General features: G+C 50.2%; 1 protein-coding gene across 43 annotated transcripts in view; it reads left to right on the top strand.

Annotated features, from left to right (window-relative positions):
* Nucleotides 1-1,261: 1,261 nt before the first annotated feature.
* DHX30 (DExH-box helicase 30) overlaps nucleotides 1,262-23,055 on the top strand; it is a 28,392-nt gene continuing 6,598 nt past the window's right edge. For 2 of the 43 annotated variants that reach the window (XM_081525801.1, XM_081525784.1), the window contains exons 1-9: nucleotides 1,262-1,308; nucleotides 3,160-3,254; nucleotides 5,049-5,103; nucleotides 9,706-9,801; nucleotides 10,875-10,903; nucleotides 16,703-16,833; nucleotides 17,466-17,576; nucleotides 21,750-22,051; nucleotides 22,527-22,647. In XM_081525801.1, the coding sequence (XP_081381927.1) occupies nucleotides 9,731-9,801; nucleotides 10,875-10,903; nucleotides 16,703-16,833; nucleotides 17,466-17,576; nucleotides 21,750-22,051; nucleotides 22,527-22,647 (765 nt within the window). In that variant the 5' untranslated portion in view covers nucleotides 1,262-1,308; nucleotides 3,160-3,254; nucleotides 5,049-5,103; nucleotides 9,706-9,730. Of the gene's footprint in view, nucleotides 1,309-1,532; nucleotides 1,823-1,905; nucleotides 3,255-3,926; nucleotides 4,034-5,048; nucleotides 5,104-9,705; nucleotides 9,836-10,437; nucleotides 10,904-12,162; nucleotides 12,430-14,640; nucleotides 15,097-16,702; nucleotides 16,834-17,465; nucleotides 17,577-19,982; nucleotides 20,173-21,587; nucleotides 21,630-21,729; nucleotides 22,052-22,526; nucleotides 22,648-23,055 lie in introns of those variants that run through there. The other 41 variants (XM_081525800.1, XM_081525781.1, XM_081525798.1 and 38 more) reach the window with 37 other exon arrangements.

The raw sequence follows: 23,055 nt of genomic DNA, 5'->3' as shown, positions 1-23,055 counted from the left end.
TCCCCAGCATTTTTAATTTTCTTTTTGCTTGACGCATATTTTCATCTTCTCTACTAGGCCCTAAGCCCCTTGGGGGCAGGATCTTTGTATCCTCTACACCTGCTTATCAACTGCTTTCTATCAATACTCATGTACGGATCATCCTCACACGTCAGAGCACCACGCCCTGCTCAAAACAGGTAACAATTATTTAAATGAACGATGGTCCATGCTCACCTCCCTCACCCTTCTGTCCAAAGTAGAGAGAAAGTAATAAATAATAAATACTTGTTGAATTTAACTGTTTGGACAAAAATAACGGGATATGGCCACATCTTAAAAGCACATTTTAGGTCCTTCCAGCTGAAAATGGTGACCCAGCTTCAGAGCGATCCCCTGCTGAGATCTCACCTTTTGAAGCTGGAATTCACTGAACTCACACAGGAGGAGCCTCACTTCGAGGAGCCGAGCTTAAGGCCCTCTCTCACTTCTGAGCCGTGAGGGCGGAGAGGGAGGGGGCGTGACCTTCACAGCCACCCAGCAGCACTCCAACCTGCAAGGGCCCCCTGGTCCTTTCCCTAGCGGAGTACCATTTCCAACGCGCCATCACGTAGATTTCACCCTCGTAACAATCTCGTGAGGCAGAAATTCTCATCATCTCCCTGAAGAAACAAGATCGGGGCGGGGGGGCGAGGGAGAGATGGAGAAGCTAAAAGAGGCGTGGCAACGAGCCGCGGCGAGGAAGGCGGGTGGGAGCCCAGGACTCGAGCGGGACGGATTTCGTTCCCGGCTCAGCCCCGATTCGAGCCCTGTGAGCTCACTGGCAGCGGGAGGCGCGGAGCGGGCGCGCAGACGACCCGAAGGCCCTCCCGCTCTCACAGCCCGGAGGCGAAGCCTCTGTGAGAGCCGAGCAGCTCACACTCGCCCCCTCGGAGCCCCCAGAGCCCCCCGCACGCCCGCCCCTTCGCTCTACCCTGACGGAAGTCCCGCCTCGCCCGGCCGCCATTGGACCCGGCTTCGGGGGTGGGGGTGAGGGTGGGGGTGGGGGTGTCTCGCCGCGGGTTGGCCGCCCGGCGGCGTGAGCCCTGGGCGGCTGCTGCGAGCCCCAGGCTAGGGGGACCTTGCTCAAGAGCCGCGAAGACGCGGGGGTCGAGCGCGGAAGGCGGGGTTGGGGGGGCGGCGCGGGGCGCCGGCAGCCGGCGGGACTTCCGCCCCAGGACCCGGAAGGGGCCGCGCCGCCGCTGGTGGGAGTTGTAGTCCGGCCGTGGTTGGGGGGGCCCGCGGCTCATGCGCGGTGCACCGAGGCTTGTTTCACATCTGTAACAACAGGTGAATTGGGCTTTTAATTCTCCCCTTTCGTGCCCCCACCCCCGAGGAGCTTCCTGCGGCCGGGGGTGGTCAGCGCGAGGAGGGGGTCCGGGTCCGACCGCCGGCTTGGCTGAGAGTGGGGCAGAGAAGCGGGCGGGCCCGAGGAGCAGGCCGGGCATCCTAGGCCTGCCCGGGAAGCCGGCCGGGCCGAGCCTTGAGCAGCCAGGCCTCGGCCTGCCGTTGCCATGGAGCCGGGGCGGGGGCGGGGGCCAGACCGGTCCGCCAGGGCGGGCCTCGTAGCCAGGGGCACCGCGGGGACCGCGAGAGAAGCCGCTCGATTGGCGCAACGACGCCTCCGCCTCAGGGGATGCTCTGTTTCCCGAGGCACGGCCTGGAGGAAGCGCCCGGAGTGCCCTGGGACCTTTGTCTGCCCCTGTGCCGCCTGGACCGTTCGTCCAAAAGGAGGCCTGGTGCATTCGGGCCCCCCTGATTTGCTCTCTTTTGCACCGACCTTGTCACTGGGGGAGGCCAAGGGGTGAGATGTTCTTTGTTTGCTGGTGGCGACTTGCCCCATTTCGCAGGGGAAGACCTAATGCATGTTGGGTCCTTTGTTTGCAGTGAACTGGAGTCCCAGGAGTCCTCAGAACCTCTAAGCCAGGAGTATGGCGTTAGCATGCTGTCTGGCTAGTCCTGGTGTAGCAACACTGGTCACCTTAATTATGATTTTGCAAGGCGGAGATTGTCTACTTTGCAATCCTCATCCACAGGGGCTTGTCATACACTGTAGCAAGTGGACTGCAAATGGCCAGTTGCAGATTCTCAACCTGTTTTTGGTTGCAACAGAACTGGTCAGAGCGAAATGAGACACTGTTTGATGGTTTCCCTTGCAGTTTCTCTGAAGGCGAAAATTCCGCTGTCATTGTGGTTCTTGACTACATCTTATAATTTACACTTAAGTCTTGGAGTTTCCAGGAGGGAGATTTTTTTTTCCCCCTGATACAGTATTTCGGATTTCCATAGTGCTCTTTATCTATGTAGCTGTTTTAGGTGCATAAAATACATCCTTTGTTGCTTTTTCTGCTGTGTAGATTGCCCCTTTACCTTGAAAAGATACTTACTCTCAAAGTGTTTTAATTTGTGGAATTGTGGTCCAAAGTTTATCAGGTGGACCTTCTTGCCTCTTTCAACCTTTGAAGATGTCAGTATAAAACAGTCTTCAAAGAATGAACCATGGACCTTGTAGGCAACAGCATGACATCATGGAAGTAAGTAGTATAGTATAAGCAGAGAAAACTTAGGAGCTCAGTACCTTAACTGCGATTTGCATTCTGCCCTGAGGCAGTTACGGCATCCTGAGCAGGTTGTGTAAACTTCTCTGGGAAAATCTGCCTCCATTTCCGTCTCAGGGGAAACAGATTAAGTGAGATAAAGTCTGTGGTAGTACTTTGTAAATGGTACTTTTACCAATAGAAATGGTACTTAACAGTCTTGTTGTTTTCACAACCTGAAAGAGCTTCTTTATCTACCTTAGATAGGTTTCTATTATAGTCATAGGGGAGTTGAGCTCAAAACTGAAGCAAGTTTTGCTCTGGGCTTGCAGAAAATGCTATCAGGACTGTACATCCTTCTTTACCGTGACATTGTATTTCTTGGTATCTTACAGGTTCGGATATAGGACAGCTCACAACTTGATGGGTATAGAGTGGGTCATGGCTGGTCCTGAAGTGAGGCCACTTGTACGATGTTTGTTTCACGCCACTAACAAAACTTGTCCTTGTGTGTTAGAGTTAGTAGATGAATTTCAATGGTCCGGAGCAACTTTCTTCCCCTGTTGGGGCCATCACTTTAGTGACCCAGCATTGTACTTCCCAGGAGGAGGCCCAGCCTCGTGATGAGGAATAGCAAAGAGAGAATTCAGCTCCAGTTGAAAAGGATACAAAATCAGAGACTGTCACTGCTCTTGTAAGGTAAGTTCATCTAGCCACGCACACAGAGCAGTGGTGGGTCTCCTGCTCAGCCGCACTGTGAAGCAAAAGGCATGTGTTAAATCCATTTGTGACTGTCTTGGAAGAAGGGTATCATTTAAAATTATTCTCTCTCTCTATCCTTGAACCATCTCAGAGTAACTCTGTCTGGAGTTAGGTGGTGTTTCATTATGCAAGAAATCTTGACATGATATTATTTTACTTTTCTCTAGATTATTTAAGAGAAACTCTAAACCACAAAGGTTTCTAACATAATACTGTATAACAGGGAAGTCGATTTTCTTTTAGATTTCTATGAAATTTTCTGTAAAGTATCTCTAAAAGATCCTATCTTGAATCTCATCATATATATTCTTTAAGACTGATACAGGAAAAGATAGTGTCATATGAGCCTTGGTTGGCATGGAGAGGATCAGGGGCTTTTTGAAAGCAAAACCAAGTCTACTTACAAGCAAATTAACTGAAAACGTCTTAGCAAGAAAGTATTGATTCTTCAATAACAATTACTTAGATGTTTTAGATTGTATAATATTCAGATTTTCTTTAAAATCAGAATCTCAAATTCCACCTTTTTTTCTTTTAATTTGGATAGAAAGAATCTATAGAATGTAACTGATTAAAGTAAATTGTATCACTGTTGATATTGTATTGAAGTTTTCTCTCTGAGCTACCATATCCTATCGGCTGAAATTTCCGGCATCCCTGGGGGAGAGGAGGCCATCAGGGCAGACCTGCTATGGACCTGAAAGATTCGTCCCCAGGTCAGCCCTCCACCCCCACCCCCCCACGATTTGAGAATGAGAGGGAATAGCAGGCAGGAGCAGGAGTGTAGGCGCCATTAGACTCCCAGTCACGTTGGATTTGCAAATCATCGTGATTTGCTAAAATGTGTTAGATGTTTTTAAACTAATGCCACATAGGGTTACTGCACTGACAAGGAGTAGTACACTATTAAAAACTGTGGGGACTTCCTCAGCGGCCCAGTGGTTAAGACTCCATACTCCCAGTGCAGGGGGCACAGTTTTGATCCCTGGTCAGGTAATTAAGATCCCACATGCCAATGTGGCGTGGCCAAAAAAAAAAAAATCTGTAAGTGTGGAGTTGGAGTGTTTTTTAAAACAAAACTGTTAAGCCAGAGTTGTTACTTTTGTGTACATGTGTGTTTTTAAGTCTCTAGGTATATTCCTAGTTAAATGTACTAATGAGCAAAATGCAGCAAAGTTTTTGCCCAGCAGTTGAACTTCAACTTAACATTTGTTATTTCATAGAGATTCTGCCTTGAAAAGCTTTTTGTTTTGACTCACTCTTTGATACTGTCAGTCAAGTCCCATTCCTTGGGGCTTGACTAGGTTTTCTGAAAGCCCAGTACACCAGTTTGTCCATAAGGCCATCATCAGTCCCATTTCCTGACGCCATATGAGAAAAGGGGTCATGTAGGATTTCCTTTCTTCCCACACGTCCCAGGATAACTGCAAGTATTGTGATGAGGTGGAAATACGTGTCTCTCATGATGAAATCATCCCCTTCTGTTTAGGAGGAATCATGGAGTTTAGGACAGAGAAAAGAAGGAAGCTCTCAATTAGAAGCAAAGACATGTAATTACTTAATAGTGGAGGTGCCCCTTCCATCCTTAAGACTGAAAGCAGTTGGGGCTAATTAGTGAAGAGCTTCATTTTTCTTGTTTTCTGGACAGTGCTCTCTGTGTTACTGAAATCTGCTCTATGGTTCCTGAACCGAGAATGTTAACCGCTTTTTTTCGGCCCTCATTCTTCTTAGGATTCCAGCTTTCCCTCCTGGCCAGAAATGTTCAGCCTGGACTCATTCAGAAAAGGTAAGGCTGTGACTGCACTTGTGGCCTCAGGCCTGTCTTCCCTGTGATGGGCAGCTGTGAAGCCTGTGAAAATCCCTCTGGTGCATATTCACCGCTTAGTGAAATCCAACTGTTTCTCTAGGCCAGTGTTTTACACCATTTCCTCTGTGAACCTTTCTTAATTCTATCAACCAAAGACAATCTCTCTCCTTTCTGATTTCCTCAGCACCACCTCTGTACTTTCTCATGCATCCTCTGTGTGAACTACTCATTGCCTCACTAGATTAGAAGCTCCCTGCAGCCAGGGCCTATTGATCTCTTATCATCCGTGGTACTTGGCATAGCGTTTTGCACATAATAGACTTCAGTAAAAGCTGGTGGAAGTGGATTGAGTCATTTTTTTATATTAGTGGTTAGAGAAATTGCTGCAAGACTTGAAATCAGTGCCCTCCAGCAGCTGGGGTGAGAGAGTTGCATAAGCAGTAGCAGAGGTGAGCCATGGCAGGGTGAGAGGACAGTGTTCAAGAGCTTCTTGTAGGAAGTGGTGCAGCTGGTGAAGATTCAAGGCACCAGATCGCAAAGGCATTGTATATCTTAGACAGGAGCGTGACTTTTCTCCTTTAAGGGAGTAAGGAGTAAAACGTCTGTTACCTGTATTGAAGCTGACCATGAGCCTCCTATCTGAGCATATTTGACAGATAAATGAGAACCGTAACAGGCCATCCGTAACTGCTGATGAAAAAGATCCTCCCAGTGGTGTCTCCTCTCCAACTTGTGTCCCTGGAAGCCTGGAAAACCTTGGCCAGGTGGTGCCCTCTGTTGCCCACTGAATGGGCCAAAAGGAGGCTGGATGTTCCAGATCTCAGAGCCACCTCTGCCTGTCTCCTTGTTTGTTTTCAGCCACTCCGTTTTCATACTTCATGAAAAAACTAATTTTTGCCTTCCTCGTTGTGTTGGTTAACTGTGTCTAATAGGAAAACACTGAACTCGAGCGTGGACAGCAAGCACATTTTGAGCTGAAAATTAAGTACATTTAATTGCTCTGTGTTTATCTCCTCATCAGCGGGTGTTGATGTCCACCCACTTGTTAACAGTTGGATGAAAATGGGTTCTCTCCTGGTGGGAGTGTCTGAATTAACAGTACTGATTTCTTTTAAGAGATGGACAGCCCAATAAAATTAGAGTCCTCATCCTCACTGTGATAGGGAAATGGTACCAGGTGAGAGAGTTTCCTTTCTAGCCTTTTCGACTTCACTTTCTAAGCTGGAAATTGATTTGTTCAACAGGTTTTCCATCAGGGGTGACACTGTTAGCACTCATCTTAGTGGGAGGCAGCAGAACCTGACTTGAGCCAAAGCTACCGACCCCAATGCCCGATTTACATCGCACTTCTGTGTCTCGCTGGCCGAGGAGGCTTGGGTGGAGACCAAGCCTCGCTGTGCCTCCTTCTTCACTATCTAAGTGGTCATAGGGTTGTTCTAAGGATCAGATGAGTTAATATGTATAAAGAGCTTAGAACAGTGCCTGACACCTGGTAAATTCACAAATCCATGGTATTAAGTAGTTTGAGGACATAATAATCAGACACAGTCTGAATTTGGGGCCTTGCTTTCCACACAGTTTAGTATTTTTACCAAGAGCTGTCTTATGCTTGAAGGCCTCTAGGAAAACCATTATCAGAAAGAGTCACTTACTTGAATATTTTCCTTCAGGCAAACCTATCTTTTCATGGCTGTAAGGCTGAATGCCTTCTCCGGTCTTCTGAATGTGGCTCTCATTTTTGGTTTGCATCATGACCTTGACAGTTGGTCATGACGGGCTTCCCAGTTGGCACTAGTGGTAAAAAACCCACCTGCCAATGCAGGAGATGAAAGAGACACAGTTTTGATTCCTGGGTCGGGAAGATCCCCTAGAGAAGGGCATGGCAGCCCACTCCAGTATTCTTGCCTGGGAAACCCCATGGACAGAGAAGCCTGACAGGCTACAGTCCACGGGGTCGCAAAGAGTCGGACGTGATTGAGCGACTTAGCACACGCACACCCAGCTTTGTGACACTTATTGTTGTATAGCACTTCTTTATCTCCTGGGGAGTTTTTCTGTGTTTCTTTGTTCCTCGTGGTGAAATTATGAGCTCCCTAGGGCATTATGAATCTTGAGAGAAAATGTTAACATGGTAGAAAGCTTGAGTCAAACTGGCTAGGGTTCCAGTTTGGTCCCCATTAACACTAACAAGGTGTTAACTTACCTGTTTCCCTACCGTTAGGGGTGCAGTGAAGATAGAGGTGATATACGAAAAGCTCTTGGTTGTAGTCTGTCCCAAGCCGTTAGCCATGGGTTGGCAGGCATTTGATAAATGTGAGTAAGTTGATCTTTTTGGGGTAACAGCCGTATAGCTCATGTTTTTCTGGAGAGTGACGGCCTAGCTTCAGTATGCAGTGTGCTGTATGGCTGCAAAATTGAGCACCTGCTGTGTACAAGCCACTAGGGTGGAGATAGTTGTGTTTCAGAGATGATTTCTGGTACTCAGGGGTTTATATTCTCAGTGGGCTGGGCCTTTTTATGGTTCTGAAGGTAATGGCCCTAGCAGTTCCCTGTAGCGTTGTGGACAGTGGCCTACTGGGTCTTGTGGCTACCATCTCTCCTATTATGTAATTAAACAGACTGCCAACGTCTGCCAACTAGAAAACTTGTGTGCCTGGTAACTAACCTGTTATTACCTTTGCCAGCATCTTAACAGTTTTCTTGTCTCTCAGCTGTAATGCCATCAGGCCACAAAGAGCAAGGTGAGTCTTTCTTTTACAGTCCACACACAACTTTGAAAAATACCATATCAACCTCAAGAATGTGCAATTTTCCTCCAGCTCCAGTGGTCAGAAGAGGGCCCTGTGATGTTGTTGAATTGTAACAACCTTCCCCCAGTTACTGGAAACGCTTAATGGAATAAAATAATCATCAAATCACTTATTCTTTTTTTTCCCAAGCCAGCACCTTTGGATGTGAATGAAGACCTTCCTCAATCAGGAAAGGAGAGATTCAGCTGGTCGTTTACAACCTTAGCTTCAAGGCAGAGCTAGAATTAATTCCAAGATAAACCTTGATCCTAGGCACTTGGTTCCAGAAGTTACAGTGTTTCTGCTGTAACACCATCCATGTTTTCCGCAAAATCACACACCTATATATAATGTTTTAAGAGGGCTTATGGCAGAAGTAGAGTTGAGGCAATACACTGGCAACTTTATGACCAGGATATGACAAAAACTGTCATGGGCGACTGGGAAGGAGCTTTGGCCCACCGAGGCAGGCGGCCCAGTGTGATGCTGAAAATGTACGAGGAGCCTTCTAAGAGAGCAGAGCTGGCAGCTGCTGAGACAGCGCCAGCCGGCGGAGGTGGAGCCCTGAGCCCGCGGGGCTGCCCTGGAGCAGAGAGTGCTGCTGGGAATGTGGGGGAGGGGACCCTGAGTGCAAGTCTGTGCTTCCCCCTAACACGGTATTATGAAAAAACTTTCAGAACTACTGAAATGTTGAAGCAATTGTATAGTGAGCACCCGTGTGTCTACCACCTCGATCCCCTACAGGCACTGGACTTTAATTTTTAAAAAATAAAGCTGAAGGGGCTTTTTCTTTTCCTGTTGAAAATGATCATTCCACTCCCACCTTTCAGTTCCTTTGCCTTTGAAGAATTAGATTTGAACCAAAGGTCCTTACGTTTCGCTGATGTCATTCCCCCACATTTGCCAATCGTGTATGAGCTAATTTGCATGATAGAAAGGGGCATCATTTTTGCACTGTGGGCTGTTTCTCAAGTGTGTAGAGTGTGTGTGACCGTGTCTCCCTGCTCCTCTGGGGCTGAGAGCAGAGAGCTCATGCCTCTTTCTCCCCAGACCAGTGTTCTCTGATGTCGTCACCACTTAGGTGGTTTTAAAGACCTTACACCTTCCTTAGCCACAGATTTCCAGCTTCCCATGGAATGCTCAGGGAGCATTTTAATTTTAGTACAGGTATACCAAAATTTTGGAGCTTCCTAAAAATGTACTTTATAGGTCACTGATGGGTAGTATTTAGTCTCCAAGTGAATGGAAATATTTGGAATGGTAAATCATTAACTTCAAGAAAGAGAAGACTAGAAAGTGTGGATCTGATACTGGCTCTTGGGGAGGACACCAGCAGCCAAGTAGTCCCTTCTCTCCCCAGTTTGTAGAGAGAGTAATTTGAGATCCGGTGGCTCATGCGGGGAGCCTATCGCAGATGCAGGGATAGTTTCCATAAGTGGAAGAACCTGGCCAACGTGCTTGGTACCAGGAGACTGTGGAGAAGCTTATGGGATGGGCATTATACTCCTACCCTCCTATACTCAAGGAGGGTAGCTAGAAGAACTGGGGAAGTTTGAAGGCTTCCTTGAGAGCCAAGGGGAAACTGAGGCTGTCGTGTATCTCATCTGTATCTATCAAACAACTGCCTTCTCTCCGAGCGGTATCGGTGGCACTGCTTCTCAGAACCTGTGACTGGTTCCAGGTGCTGTCCTGTTGCCCAGAGCTCCTGGATGCTCTGGCGTGAGTCATTGCAGGGGTCTGTAGCGGTGAGGGGTGAGACCTCGTCACCCTGATGCCCTCTCTCTTTCCCCAGATCGGGCCCAGCACAGGCAGCGTCAATGCAAACTTCCCCCACCCCGTCTTCCACCCATGTGTGTCAACCCTGCCCCTGGAGGGACCATCTCTCGAGGTAAGGGAGGAGCCGTGTCTCCAGCACCAGCTGGGTCCAGGGCCTGCGGGGAGGCGGGCGGCACAGGGAAAGGGGGCGAGGAGGAGCGGGGTTAGCAGAGCTCTTGCTGCCCTCAGGGAGACATCATTTGGAAAGGTCTGGGTTATTTCATGATGCTTGGCCACTTGGCTTAGACCCTAACTGTCTCACTGGGCCTCCTCGTGTGACCAGGGATAAAGCCTAGGCTCAGCCTGGGTGTCTGGCTCCAGGGCGGAGATGCAGAGGGCTTGGACCTTCTAGGCAGTCTCGGCTCAGGTCTCAGAAGATGCAGGGCGCTCTTAGCAGGGCCGGAGCAGAGAGCCCGGCTCGACCCAGTGCCCTCCATCTGGAGGCTTTAGGGACACCTGACAGATCACCATCCCAGCTCCTCCGGCACCTCAAAGCACTTTACTGACATTCAGCTCTGTCTCTCGGGCTGTTTGGCAAGGTAGGCTCTCCCTTTGATTGGGGAGAATGTCAGAGCCCCCAGACAGGTGACTGCTCACCTCAGAGCCCACTGGCACCCAGGGACCCAGGGCAGGGCCGGCCACAGGACCCAGGGAAGCGTCTCTGCCTGCGAGTGTCTCTTCTCTTCCCTCAGACTTAAATCTTCTCCAGGTCTGCTAAGACCAGCGCTCCTGGCCCAACAGCTCTCTTCCCAGCTCCATTGGCTGCCTGTTCACTCCGCTCCCTCAGGTTTTTAGTGGAAGAACACTATTACAGCTCCTAGAGTCTTTGCCTTCTGTGAAGACGGCATGTCCACTTGAGGCTCTGTCTGTAAAGTGCTTTGAAGGTCAAGAGCTTCGCAAGGGTGTGGGGAGCACACTGCACCTCCGGTTCTGCAGCGCACGCTGCTGTGTGTCCACACGGTTTCCACACGCACTGCCCCCCTGCTGCGTGGCCCTGACTCCAGACAGCAGTGTAGAAATCAGTCCTTCTGGCCCCTCTGACCATTTGACTTAGGTATTAAAGAAATGCCACCCCCTACCGTTGCCAAAACAAGAGTTGATTGCCCTTTTTTCTTTCTTTCTTAAAATGCCCTGTAACTCGAAAAGGCTGAACGTTAACATTTCCAACATGGCAGGTGAGTGGCTCTGAGAGTGTCAGATGTGCTTTGGCTAAGCTTACAGATGGTTAGTCGGGATTAACCAGGCAGCATGACTAGGCAGTGCCTCCTGGAGCACATGCAGAGGAGAAGGCCACTGCTCTTGGGAGCAGCAGCTGCTCCCCGTGGTGCAGCCCAACAGGCCCTGTACTGTCGGCCCCGGAGGAACGGACATCCCCCACCCCCGAGCCTGACTGTCTTCTCACAGCTGCGTCTCCAGAAGGCATCTGGGTGTGTGCATCTTTGCCTTCCCTTTCTCTCTTTTTTTTAAGCAATAAAGCGTCCTTGCCTCTGCTCCTTTGTGACGGGAGCAACAACCCCTTAGTCCACGTGACTCCTGGACCTTTCTGCCGTGCTCTCTGATTCCCTAGAGGCTTTGCTGGTACCTCTGTCCTGAAGAAGGAAGTGCGGGGCAGAAACAGTCTTTCTGGTGTTCAAATGGGAGAATAGTGCTCAAAAAATGGTGGCCACTGAAAGAGGTTACAGTGCCCATCCGAGTCAGATTTGAAATTGGAAAAAAAATATCACCTCCTTTCCCGATCTACCCCTGACTCGACCACTAACCTCTTATAAGGCCTTGTTCCAAAGTCAAGGGTGAATAAGTTAAGAAACTTGCCCCGTCCCCTCCCCTGGGAATCTTTCCCACCCACACAGATCTGAAATGTAGAGCTCTGGGAAGTGACATGGAATAACTCACCTTCTGGCAGGATCCTGGAGACCACTGGTCCTGTCCATTCCCTGGTGTAGACGTGTCACCTCTTGGTGTGGTGGTATGCCTCAGGGGACCTTGTGGCTTTACATACCTTGATGGGAAAGCTGTGCGAATGGGTAAGGTGGTCAGGGTGGTCCCCTAGCCCCTGTAGGTCCCCTTACCTTTCTTGTTGCCAAACCGATGGACCATTTCTTGCCATTTTGACTGTCCATAAAATGTCAAACTCTGACTAGGTGGACAGAACGTTGACTCTGGTTTTTACAGATGTCAGTGGCCCCTCTGCTTTCCCTCCAGAAGTTCTCTGGTCTGCCTGAAGTACAGGCTGTCTTGGGCTTCCTCCTGTTGCTTTTTCCTGGGGCCGCCAAAGTTTAAAATCTTCAAATCCCCCTCCTGCGTATTCAGCAGATTTTTAACCTTAAGTGCATGCTGCTAGATGTCACTATTTAGCACTCTGAGTACCCGATGTTGTGCTTGATCCAGAAGTGATGGAGAGATCTCTGAGCCAATAAACCCTTCCTTTTTTCAGAACTTCCCTCCTTTTTCACAGGCAGAGGAGTCAACTTTCTCTCCCCAATGAATGGACAGTAGAAGAGAAGGCTTAATGTTGGTGGAAAGGAACGGGGCATGCCTGAACCCCGTTTAATTTTCTTCAAGGTCCTCTAAAGCCAGAGTTGGCGAACTTTCTTTAAGTCAGAGAGTACACGTTCCAGTCTTTGCAGGCCATATGGTTTCTCATGCAGCTACTTAACTCTGCCATTATAGACGAAAGGAGTAATAGATAATATAGAAATGAGTGAGTATGGCTATGTTCCAATAAAGCTTCATTTATAACAACACGCAGTGGGTGGGTTTGGTCTGCAGATTACAGTTTGGCCACCCCTGCTCTAGACAAACGGAGAGATCGCAGAACCAGAGGGGTTCCAAGACCTGGTCTAAGAGTTGCCCTCGTTTTGGAAAAGGCAGTGAGGTTTGTGGAGGTGAAATATTTGCTCAAGGTGACACTAGCTATTAGAACCCAGATGGAGAAAATGAAATAGGAAAAGAGGGCAGAGAGCTTACCAGAGAAAGAACTAGTTGGTTGGCATCCATCACCTGACTCTCTTTTTCACATGAAATCTCAAACATTTGTTTGAGATATGTTTTGTAAAATAGAGAAAACAGTATGATGAATCCCTGTGTACATATCACTTGACTTGAACAATGAACAAGCTCATGGCTGATCTTCCTTTCCACTCTGTGCCCTTTGGAAGCAAATCCATGAAATCATAGCATTTCAACCTTAGCTTAAGTGACTGTCAGAGCAGAGTGCTATTCTGAGGGCTTCCTAAAATACAGGATGGGCCCAGGCCCTACTTTCCAGGTGAGGTCTAGGCTGTTACCTCCTTCAGCTTTCAGATACCACAGTTTTCAAAATTTGGCCTCAGCTGCTGTCACCACTCCCTGACTTGCTAAGCTTCTGGATTCCTTTGAGGGAATTGGGGCTGTCAGCAATCCTTGAAAACTACTACTGAAGCTGGGTGGATGCCTTAGCTTTTGGCAAATTAAAGTGCCACTTGCCCACATTCAGAGCTCTGATATAGCATCATTTTCTGCTCCAAGGGTCTTGCCATTGCTAGATGGATCATGTGGGGTCAGAGGTGTTTGACACGGATGGTGGTGTCCCTTTGTGAGGTCAACCATCAGTGCCAGGGCCACCTTCCCCTTTTCCCGCTTTATGGTTAAACACTGAGGAGGGGAGGGAGGCACAGGAGTTACAGCTGTCCCATTCTGCCCTGGATCTGCTGCCGAGGGCCCTGTCCCCCGTTGTCTCAGACCTCAGAGAGCAGAGGCATCTCTGTCAGAGCACTCTGCAAATCCCTCTTCCAAAATCCCCATTTTATCTTAATCACAGCCATACCAAGTGAGTAGAGCAGGTTCGTCCTCATTTTCCCCAGTGATAAAATGGCCCAAGGTTCACAGCTGGCAAGTGGTAGACTTGGAACTGAGCCCAGGTGTTAGGACTCAAATCCCACGTTCTTGTCATAGGCCAGCGGTTCTGAGTGTGACCCCAGACTGGCAACCTCATTATTACCTGGAAACTCGTTAAAAATACAGGTCTTGGACCCCGCTCCAGAGCTAATGACTAAGAAACTGTGGAGGGTGGCTCCCAGTAACGTTTCAACAAGCTCTTGAGGGGATCCTGGGAATCTTATCTAGAATTATAAAACAAACAACCCCCACCCCCACCCCAGCTTACCTCCAACTGCACTGCTAACGTTTTACAAAGGCCTCCTTCCAAGGGACTGCGACCTTGAGGCCCTTGCTGTCACTGCCCCAACATGCAGATTCAGTCTGATTCCCACCTGACCCAAAAGCCTGCTCCTCAGTGCGAGAAGAGGCAGAAGAGGCATGAGCCTGGCTAGAACCCTGGGAGAGTGGTTTGGAAGCAGAATCCCTTCTGGCTTTCTCACACAAGTGCAGAACAGCAGCAGCTTCAGACTTGCACTGCTGCACCAGCTCAATTCTTGGGCACAGGATCTGAAGCGGGTATTTTTCAGCTTTGACTCCTGCTCTGAAGATTCAGCCTGATTTGCTAATATTCAAGAAGTCTTCCCTGTCCTGGCTCCAGATTCTTCACTAGTTGTAAGCCATTAAATGAGATGGCTGTGCCCCAACTTAGCAGTGATCACTGTCTTACAGTCGGCCTGCTGGAGTGCAAGCCGATTTGCCAGGGCACGTAGAAGCGATCTACCAGCACTGGGTAGGACCCAGAGGGAACTTGTACCTCATTTCTTTGGGTGGACATTGAGCTAAGAAGGCCTGTACTGTTTCCCGAAAAACCCCACTCTCTCTTCCGGCCTTCAGATGAAGTTTGTGGGTTTGGATTTACTAGGGGAGTGATTTCGGCCCACCGGTCGGCTGGAGTGTGATCTCGGCTCGGTCCCGGGTCCGCCCGTCCGGCAGGGGGCGCGCGGTGCCCGAGTCTCCCGTTCCTGCCCTTCTGCCCGGTCCCTGCCCGGCTCCGGAGTCGCGGGGGTGGGCGGGAGCGAGATGGCGACCGCCTGGAGACTCATGGCGCTGGCCGCCGGCGTCTCTCCGCGCCTGCGGCCGTCGGGTCCCCGCGCCATCGGGCGACAGGGACGCCCGCGCGGCCTCTCGACAGGCTGCTCCCGCCCCGACCGCACCCAGGAGGCCGCCGAGGCCGAGGCGGCCCCCGGCGAGCCTGGGGAAGGCGATGGAAGCATGGTGAACGGTGAGGGCAGTGGCGGAGGCAGCCAGGCTGCGACGCCCTTGACTCCTGGGGATGGCAGAGCTAGGGGCGCGGGCCGGGATCGGGCCCTCTTCGGTATGGCTGAGACAGCCATTCAGTGGCGGGCCGCAGCCCAACTGCTCTAAAGCTCAGTGTGGCTCAGGTCCACATGTACCCCAAGCGCAGAGGTCTGGGACTGGAGCGCCAGCACCTGGCAACAATAGGTGAGAGGTGCGTACCACGAGGGAGCTGGGGAAAACAGGTGAACGTCCAGTTCCTGCCAGGTCGGTGGTCTAGGGTTAGAGCATCACGGGTAAGCACATCCTTCCCGTTGTAAGGAAAAGGGAAAGCTCAGTATACATCTGGGACTTTAAGATCTGAAATAGAGACAGAATGATTGCTCTAAGTGGATCCCAGCGCTTGCCTTCTGAATAGTGCAGGAAATGAAACTAGTCAGAGCACCCCTGCTGATCAAGGATGGACAGAGGGCGCTAGCCTCTGCCTCTCTATAGAGCTGGAGTGGGTACCACTGCACATCTATATTATATGTGTGTTTAGTGGGCTACTTAAAGTTGGGTCCTCCTGTGGGGTGGAAGCCCTTGGAGTCTGCTTACATACTGTTTCTTGGCTACTTGATTCTCAGTAGTTTTAAGAGTTATCCTTCAGAAGGAGATAGGGCCAGGCAGAATCTTCCCTCTTGGCCAGTTGACAGGGGAGTCTGCTCCAGGGAAACAGTTTGAACCAAGGCAGCAGAGTTACAGCAGAGCTTGTGGAGGAGCGTTTCCCCAACACCACGGCCATTCTCAGGTGTCCTGCGGGGATCAATGTGCAGGGCTGGGAAGATGTTCCCCACGTGACTTAATGATCGATGTGCACAGGTGCATACACACACACACACACATGCCCTACAAAAAATATCTTTTGGTGCTGAATTATAAGCCAGAGGCTGTGGGTGGAGAATGAAAAAGCTTTCCATCTCCTCTGACCCTGCATCTCTTGAAGGTCCACTCTTGTGCTTTGGGACTCTTCCTTCTGTTTTCAGCCACTCTCAGCAGGATTCTTCATGGTCTCTCTAAGTCCTGTGTTTGGCACAAGCTGCCTCTAGGCGGACATCTCACCTGTTTGTGCTCTGAGATTGATCCAGAGTGCAAGTAAACAAATGTAAGGTATCTCTCATGATGTTTGATGCATCCTGCCTCCACTTGGTTCACTGCAGTGAACTTCTGGGAGGACCAGCTCATGCCTGTGGCTCAGCTCTGGAGGTCTCTAATCAGTGTCCCTGGCTGAAAGGGGAGGCCTTTTGCAGGGTGCTGAGGTGTGATTGAGAACTGCGGCCTGGTGTTCAGACTCTGCAGCCATTCCTCCCTTCTGTGTATCTGTTGTTTTAGGAGGGGCCTTGCACTGTCTTGATCTGCAGTGTGTGTGTGTGTGTGTGTGTATGTGTGTGTGCCTGTATGTGTGTGATTGGTTTTGTTTTGTTTTTTCTGTTTAGTGCTTTCTTTCAGACATCAGATTATGGGGGGTTGCTGCCATGTAGGCTTCTATAGCTGATGTATGAAGTCAGGAGCTTGGGTGAAGAAGAGGATGCTGGCTGGTTCCCCTCTGGTGTTTGGGGCATTGGCCCTTCTCTTTCACAAGGAGATGAGTGTCCAGTGGGTCTAGCTCCACTGTCCCCTGTAAACCCTGAAGCCATTTGCCCCTCCTTTTTAAAATGCTCCTGGGTGGTTTGGGGTCACGAGCCAACATCCTCAGTATCCAGCCCAGGGTTGCCTTGAAACATACCCCACAGAGTTTTCAAAACAACACAACTATAATGCTTTTGTCCTTATTTTCTTAGCTTCTAGGGACCTATTAAAAGAGTTTCCACAGCCCAAAAACCTTCTCAACAGTGTGATTGGAAGAGCCCTTGGCATCTCACATGCAAAAGACAAATTGGTCTACGTGCACACAAATGGACCGAAGAAAAAGGTAACTGGTGGCAGGAAAACACAGTGGTCTGAGTCTCAGGAAGGAAACTAGCTGCCCTTTTCTCTCCCAGATTTCTCGTCAGGGAGGCCATAGTGTAGGTTTTTTGAATTGAGAGTGGTCCGCAAAGAATCTCAGAACAAAGCTAGGTCTGGAGAAGAGTCTGGTTTAGGGAAAGGAAACACGGGCAAGTGAAGGGAGCCATTCTCTCATCTTGTGTAAGACAGGCCGCTGTAGGGGGCCCTGGTATTGGTCCCTCCTCAACTTCCGGAACTGTGGAGGGTTAGAGTTGATGAGAATTCCTGCTCCCAGAGTCTTGTAGGTCCTGGGACCAGGAAGCATGCAGGCAAACCATTCTGAATGAAGATTTTTAAGAATAAGGGTGGGTCCCACCTTGCCCTCTGGCTGGAACATGGCACTTTGAAGAAGCAAAGCAACTTGAGGTGGGACAGTGGCTTGCGGGGGGAGGGGGGGATTGGAGCCTTCCAAGGAGCTAATGATGGGGTCGGGGTTCTGTCTTGCACTCAGCCCTGCTGCCATGAGGCCTGCAGCTTTCCTGTGGATTCTCCATGTGATTTGTAATACCTTTGTAGTCGAGAGAGGCAAGGGTTCTGATTCTCTCTTCTCTTCCTCAGAAAGTCACCCTCCACATAAAGTGGCCCAAGAGCGTGGAGGTAGAAGGCTATGGGAGCAAGAAGATTGACGCTGAGAGGCAGGCTGCAGCCGCGGCCTGCCAGCTGTTCAAGGTGACCCTCTCCTCAAGCAAACCACTCAGACCTCCCTCCTGGGAACTTCTTGCAGTAACAGTCTTCCTGGGGCCAGCTGCTCCTAGGTTTAGGATGGCAGAGTGTTCAACCACTCACCCTGTCCTGAGCCCTTTTCATCTTGTGGTTCCTTTTGTGCTTCAGCCACTGAGGGAACAGATGAATATTATTTTCTTGACACTGTGGTTTCAGAAACCACAGCGAAGAACCTCTTATGTGGAGAGCACTCCCTCTGTACAAATAGACTTTTATCTTGGCTTCTGTTGTTCCCTCCCTGTTATTTCGTACAGGTTTTTCCTTGTGGCCCCATAGTCCTCTTGCTTACATGAGAGAATAGTAGTCATTTCTCTTACTTCCCAGTGGTTGGACATGGGTTGCTTTGAGTTTTTCGTTAGGCAGCAGTTACTAGACCTTCACAACTTCCCTTCATGGCTGTGCCATCCTTGGATCTTCCTCACATTCCCTGGTCTTTGCTCTGCCAGGGACAAAGCTGTATTCCTTCAGCTTCTCTCCCGCTCACAGTCTGCAGACTTCATTGTCCTGCTTCCTTCCTGGATCTGAGGAGGAAAGGTCCTTCTTCCTATCCTGGGTCTCCATACAACCCTTCTCTTTTCTCTCTCCCCTCTCTGCCTCTCTTCTCCATCTCATCTCCCACCCTTTTATTTAATTTTCCAATCCTTCCTCATCTGATTCTTTTCTGTAGGCATCAGAACTTCTTCACTGTTGGGGAATTCCCTGGCGGTCCAGCTGTTAGGACACCGTGCTTTCATTGCCGAGGGCACAGGTCTGATCCCTGGTTGGGGAACTGGGATCCTGCAAGCAGTGGGGAGGCTTAGCCAAAACAAAAAAAAAAGTCTTCAGCATTCCGATCCCTTCCCCAGGCCCTGCTTCCCCACACACAGCTCTCCGTGCTTGGGGTCTGTATTCTCTTCACTTGAACGCCGCAGCCCCTGCTCGGGGCCCCAGTTCCCTTCACATCCTTGTAGTGTTTCATGGTGGTTGTTGGCTGACTGGTGCAGCTCTGCCAGGCTCACAGCCTCTCCTCAGTCCTCGCTCTGCTTGAATGTCCTGTGGCTTTGGCATCTTTCTCAGCTGCTGGGTATACCTGCTCTCCTTTTCTCTGGCTCACTCCAAACTCCTCTTCCTCTCCCACTTTCTGTAAATATCTCTTTTTCTGTACTCCTTCCCCCTGTGGATATTGTCTCTCTCAGCAGTTCAACCATCCTTTCTTTGTTTAATGTTTTAGAAGTTGCCATCCTCGTTGAGTGCCTCTACCTCAGGGATTCTCAATTTGTGGGGATTTTGCCCCCTAGGGGACACTTCGTAAGATCTAGAGGCAGATTTAGCAGTCACAGAAAGAGGAATGCTGCTGGTATAAGGCCAGGGATACTTCTAGATGTCCTGTAATGCACAGGACAGCCTGCTACAACAAGGAATTACCTAGCCCCAAATACCGCTGGGCTTCCCTGGTAGCTCAGATGGTAAAGAATCCGCCTGCAATGTGGGAGACCTGGGTTCAATCCCTGGGTTGGGAAGATCCCCTGGAGGGGGGCATGGCAACCCACTCCAGTATTCTTGCCTGGAGAATCCCCATGGACAGAGGAGCCTTGCAGGCTTCACTCCATGGGGTCGCAAAGAGTCAGACATGACGGAGCGACTAAGCACAAATGTCAGTAGTGCCAAAGGTAAGAGGTGCTTTTCTGCCTGAATGTAAAAGGCACTTTAAACCAAGACCGTGCACAGCAAGTTGTGCTCACATTCCTCCCCAGCCTGTTCTCTCTCCTCTGTCTCTACTCGTAGTCTTGTTTGTATGTTTAATTGTGGGTAAAAAGTTTACTGTCTTAACCACTTTTAAGTGTACGGTTCAGTAATACTAAGCACAGCCACATTGTTGAACAACCAATCTCTAGAACTTCATCCGCTTGCAAAACTGAATCTCTGCACCCGATAAACAACGCTCTATCCTAGTTGCTTCCCCAGCCCCTGGCAGCCACTGCAACAGCTTATGGAAAAACCTGAACGAGCTTTTGGGCCAACCTAGTTCTTTCGGTTTCTGTGAATTTGACTATTCATCATACAAGTGAAATTTGTAACTGCCTTTTTTCACTTAATATAATGTCCTCAAGTTTCATCCATGTTGTAGCAAGGGTCAGAATTTCTGTCTTTTTAAAGGCTGCTGTATTCTGTTATATGTATATATGACATTTTGTGTATGCGTTCCTCCATGATGGTCTCTTGGGTCCACCTTTTGGCCATTGTGAATAATGTCACAGTGAACTTGGGTGTACAGATGATACCCCTTCAAGACCCTGCTCTTAATCCCCAGAATTGGAATTGCTAGGTGATACGGTAATTCTTAATTCTTTGAGGAACTGCCATAGTGTTTCCATAGTGACGGTACTACTGTACATTCCCCCCAACAGGGCACTCGTGTTCCAGTGTCTCCACGTCCTCACCACACTTACTAGGTGTCTCAGGTAGAAGTCTTGACCGATCTGTGGATGCTGAGCCTACTGACGGGTGGTGACACGCTGAGTTTGCCTTTAGGAATAGTTCCCAGCAGCTGCGGCAGGGTCAGGCAAGACCAGAGATGGGGACCCAGAACAGGCGCGAATGCCAGTAGCAGCAGAGCAGGAGCTGTTCTCTGGGGTGTTAAAGAGCTGCAGAGGGGACAGTGGAGGGTCCGATGGCGGAGGCGGGAAGAAGAGCGGGCTGGTGGGGAAGCACAAGTCCGTAGAAGGAGCCCCTGGCAGGGAGGGGGTCAGTGGAGGGCGCGGGGTGGGAGGCAGGGAGGAAGAGCATTCTGTCGTCCTGGGGAAGGCCGAGGGAGAGGGCGCTGTGGGTGTTTTCCGTATAATCAGACGGTCCGTGTAAACAGTGAGGCAGTGACGTGAGGCAGAAGCGCGAAAGCTGAGCCTTGGGCCAGGCACCCGTACGCCCTGCCCTAAGCGGTTGTGGCTTTCGTCCGCGTGGGTCTGTGTGGCGTGCCCTTTTCCCGTCCTCTGTCACAGCATCTTACTGTCCTAGAATCCTCGTGTGTATCTCCCTAGAGATCTGACAGTTTGTCAAGGGCCCAAAGAGTCTGTCCACACTTTGATTGGAGTTACGTTACATGGCTTAATTTAGGAAGCTTTGGTCTCCTTGGGCAAAAAAAGTTTCATCACAGAACACCCTTAGTTTGTGTCCTTTTTTACCAAGTTCTAAACCTTTAAAAAATATATATATGGTTACTGTTGCTGTTGTGAATAGGCTTTACCTGATACCATTTTAAGTTACAGTTGGTTCTTTCAGAAACCCCAGGGGAGAGTTTTAAGAAGGGAGTGGTCACTCCTCGACTTGTCAGGAGTCAGGTGGGGCTGAGCGACCCTGTGGAGCGGTGCCTGGATTCTGGCGCCCACTGTCACATGTCTGAAACCCTCTTGACGCGTCTGTGGCTTACCTCTGTTGTCGTTACCACTCCCAACTTGAATTTTTTGACCTCATGCTCTATTCATATGCCGCTCCTGTTTGTTGTAGCTTCTTGCTTACTGTTTTGTTCCTTAGACTCTGGCTTTCTGCGTTTCTCTTCCGCCTCTGAGATTCAGAGCTTCTTTAGGGCAGGGACCTGGTGTCCTCTCTCTTGGTGGGTCCAGAGTGCCAGGCCTGTTGCTTTGTCCATGTTAGAGACTCAGCAAATGTCTTACTTGATTTTCTCTAGAAGAGAATGTTTTAAAATAATATTTTTGTATAAATGGCTTTAAAAACATTTGGTGTTAGTTCTAGAATACATTCCCAGTATGAGATTCTTGTTTCAGAGGTATATCTGTTTTACAATACAGCAGGCATATTTCCTAACCATCCCACTCACTGAAGCTTTCTAGGTCACTTTGTGAGTGCATCTGCTTCCTGTTGCCCTGTGAGGTGTCTAATAGGGTTTTTTCTCTAGTTGGTTGGTCTTTTGTCTAACAGCTATAGGAATTTACCTTGTCATTTTCATCTGTTGATGCTGGACAGGTTAAGTGCTCTCTCTATGCCCAGTTCTGGGCTAGGCCTGAGGTGAGTAGACAGGTGAAAAAGCATGGCTTCCACACATGAGGGGCCTGCGGGGTGACCGGGCAGGTTCTGAACAGCCTGCCCTCACAGTGGGCCCTCACAGCACCCCCTTTTTTCCCCTAGGGCTGGGGTCTTCTGGGTCCCCGGAATGAGCTGTTCGATGCAGCCAAATACCGCGTGCTAGCCGATCGCTTTGGCTCTCCAGCTGACAGCTGGTGGCGCCCAGAACCCGCCATGCCACCGACTTCCTGGCGGCAGCTGAATCCTGAGAGCATCCGGCCAGGGGGGCCTGGGGGCCTGTCCCGCTCCTTGGGTCGGGAGGAAGAGGAGGATGAGGAGGAAGAGCTAGAAGAAGGGACCATCGATGTCACTGAATTTCTGTCTATGACCCAGCAGGACTCCCACGCCCCACTCAGGGATTCCAGGTACAGCCAGGGGCAGGGGAGGCAGGGGAAACTGGCTGCGTCTTGACGTGGGGTGGGGGCATATTCCCTGGGCGCCTTCTCTGAGATGGGAGACCCCTGTCCTGCGTCTCAGTCAGTGTCTCTCATTCATCAGTACATCTGCCTGTTCTGGGGGACAGCCAGCTGTGGCCGTGTGCTCTGGCTGGGCTCTTGCGAGACAGCCGCATGGGCCTTCCCTCCAGCTCACACGTGAGCCCTTCAAAGCCCCGGCAACTGCTCTGCCTGCCCCCTGCTCTCCCTGCCTTGTGTGTCTGGGGGAATTGAGGGCACGCTGTGTGCGCTGTGTGTCTGTGAGAGGACCACAGGCCAAGTGGAGATGCCCCCACCTCCTGGCTGCCCACTGTACTGATGCCGTGTCCGAGCCCCTGGGTTTCAGAGCAGGTGAAATTGGCTTGGGAAGAGAGCGCTTTTTCACCTAAACTTTTGGTCCTCTCAGGGGGGGTTCCTTTGAAATGACAGATGACGACAGTGCTATTAGGGCTCTGACCCAGTTTCCACTTCCCAAGAACCTTCTGGCCAAGGTGATTCAGATAGCGACATCCTCCTCCACAGCCAAGGTGAGCTGGGTCTCCCGAAAGCATGTGTGAGTGGGGAGCCGGCTTGCTCAAGTCTGGTTTTCCCCTAGATCAGGTGGGAAGGAGACTGTAGGTCTGTAGATGCCCGTTCCCTTAGCCCAGCCTGAGCCAGCTGGGGGAGCTTGGGGTCCTCAGAGGGTGAAGCAGCAAGGGCAGAGTGGAAGTCAGGACACGGAGCCCGGGAGGGGACTGGGGACTGTAGGAGTGGAGACCCCGGATCTATTCAAGGGGTGTGGGCACCAATGGAGGGTTGGGGAGCGGGTGGCTGACTTGCTGAGGTATTCATCTTCACTGCCGGGCTGAGGGGCTTTGGTTACTCAGAGCTTCTCTCCAGCTGCAAGGCCTTTTGTTCCCCCAGGATGTGCTTGGCTCTTAGCTTGTGTTGACAGC

Source organism: Giraffa tippelskirchi, chromosome 9, assembly GCF_054371585.1.
Source record: "Giraffa tippelskirchi isolate mGirTip1 chromosome 9, T2T-mGirTip1v1.2.pri, whole genome shotgun sequence".
Taxonomy (NCBI): Eukaryota; Metazoa; Chordata; class Mammalia; order Artiodactyla; family Giraffidae; genus Giraffa; species Giraffa tippelskirchi.
This window is presented reverse-complemented; position numbering and strand designations above follow the sequence as displayed.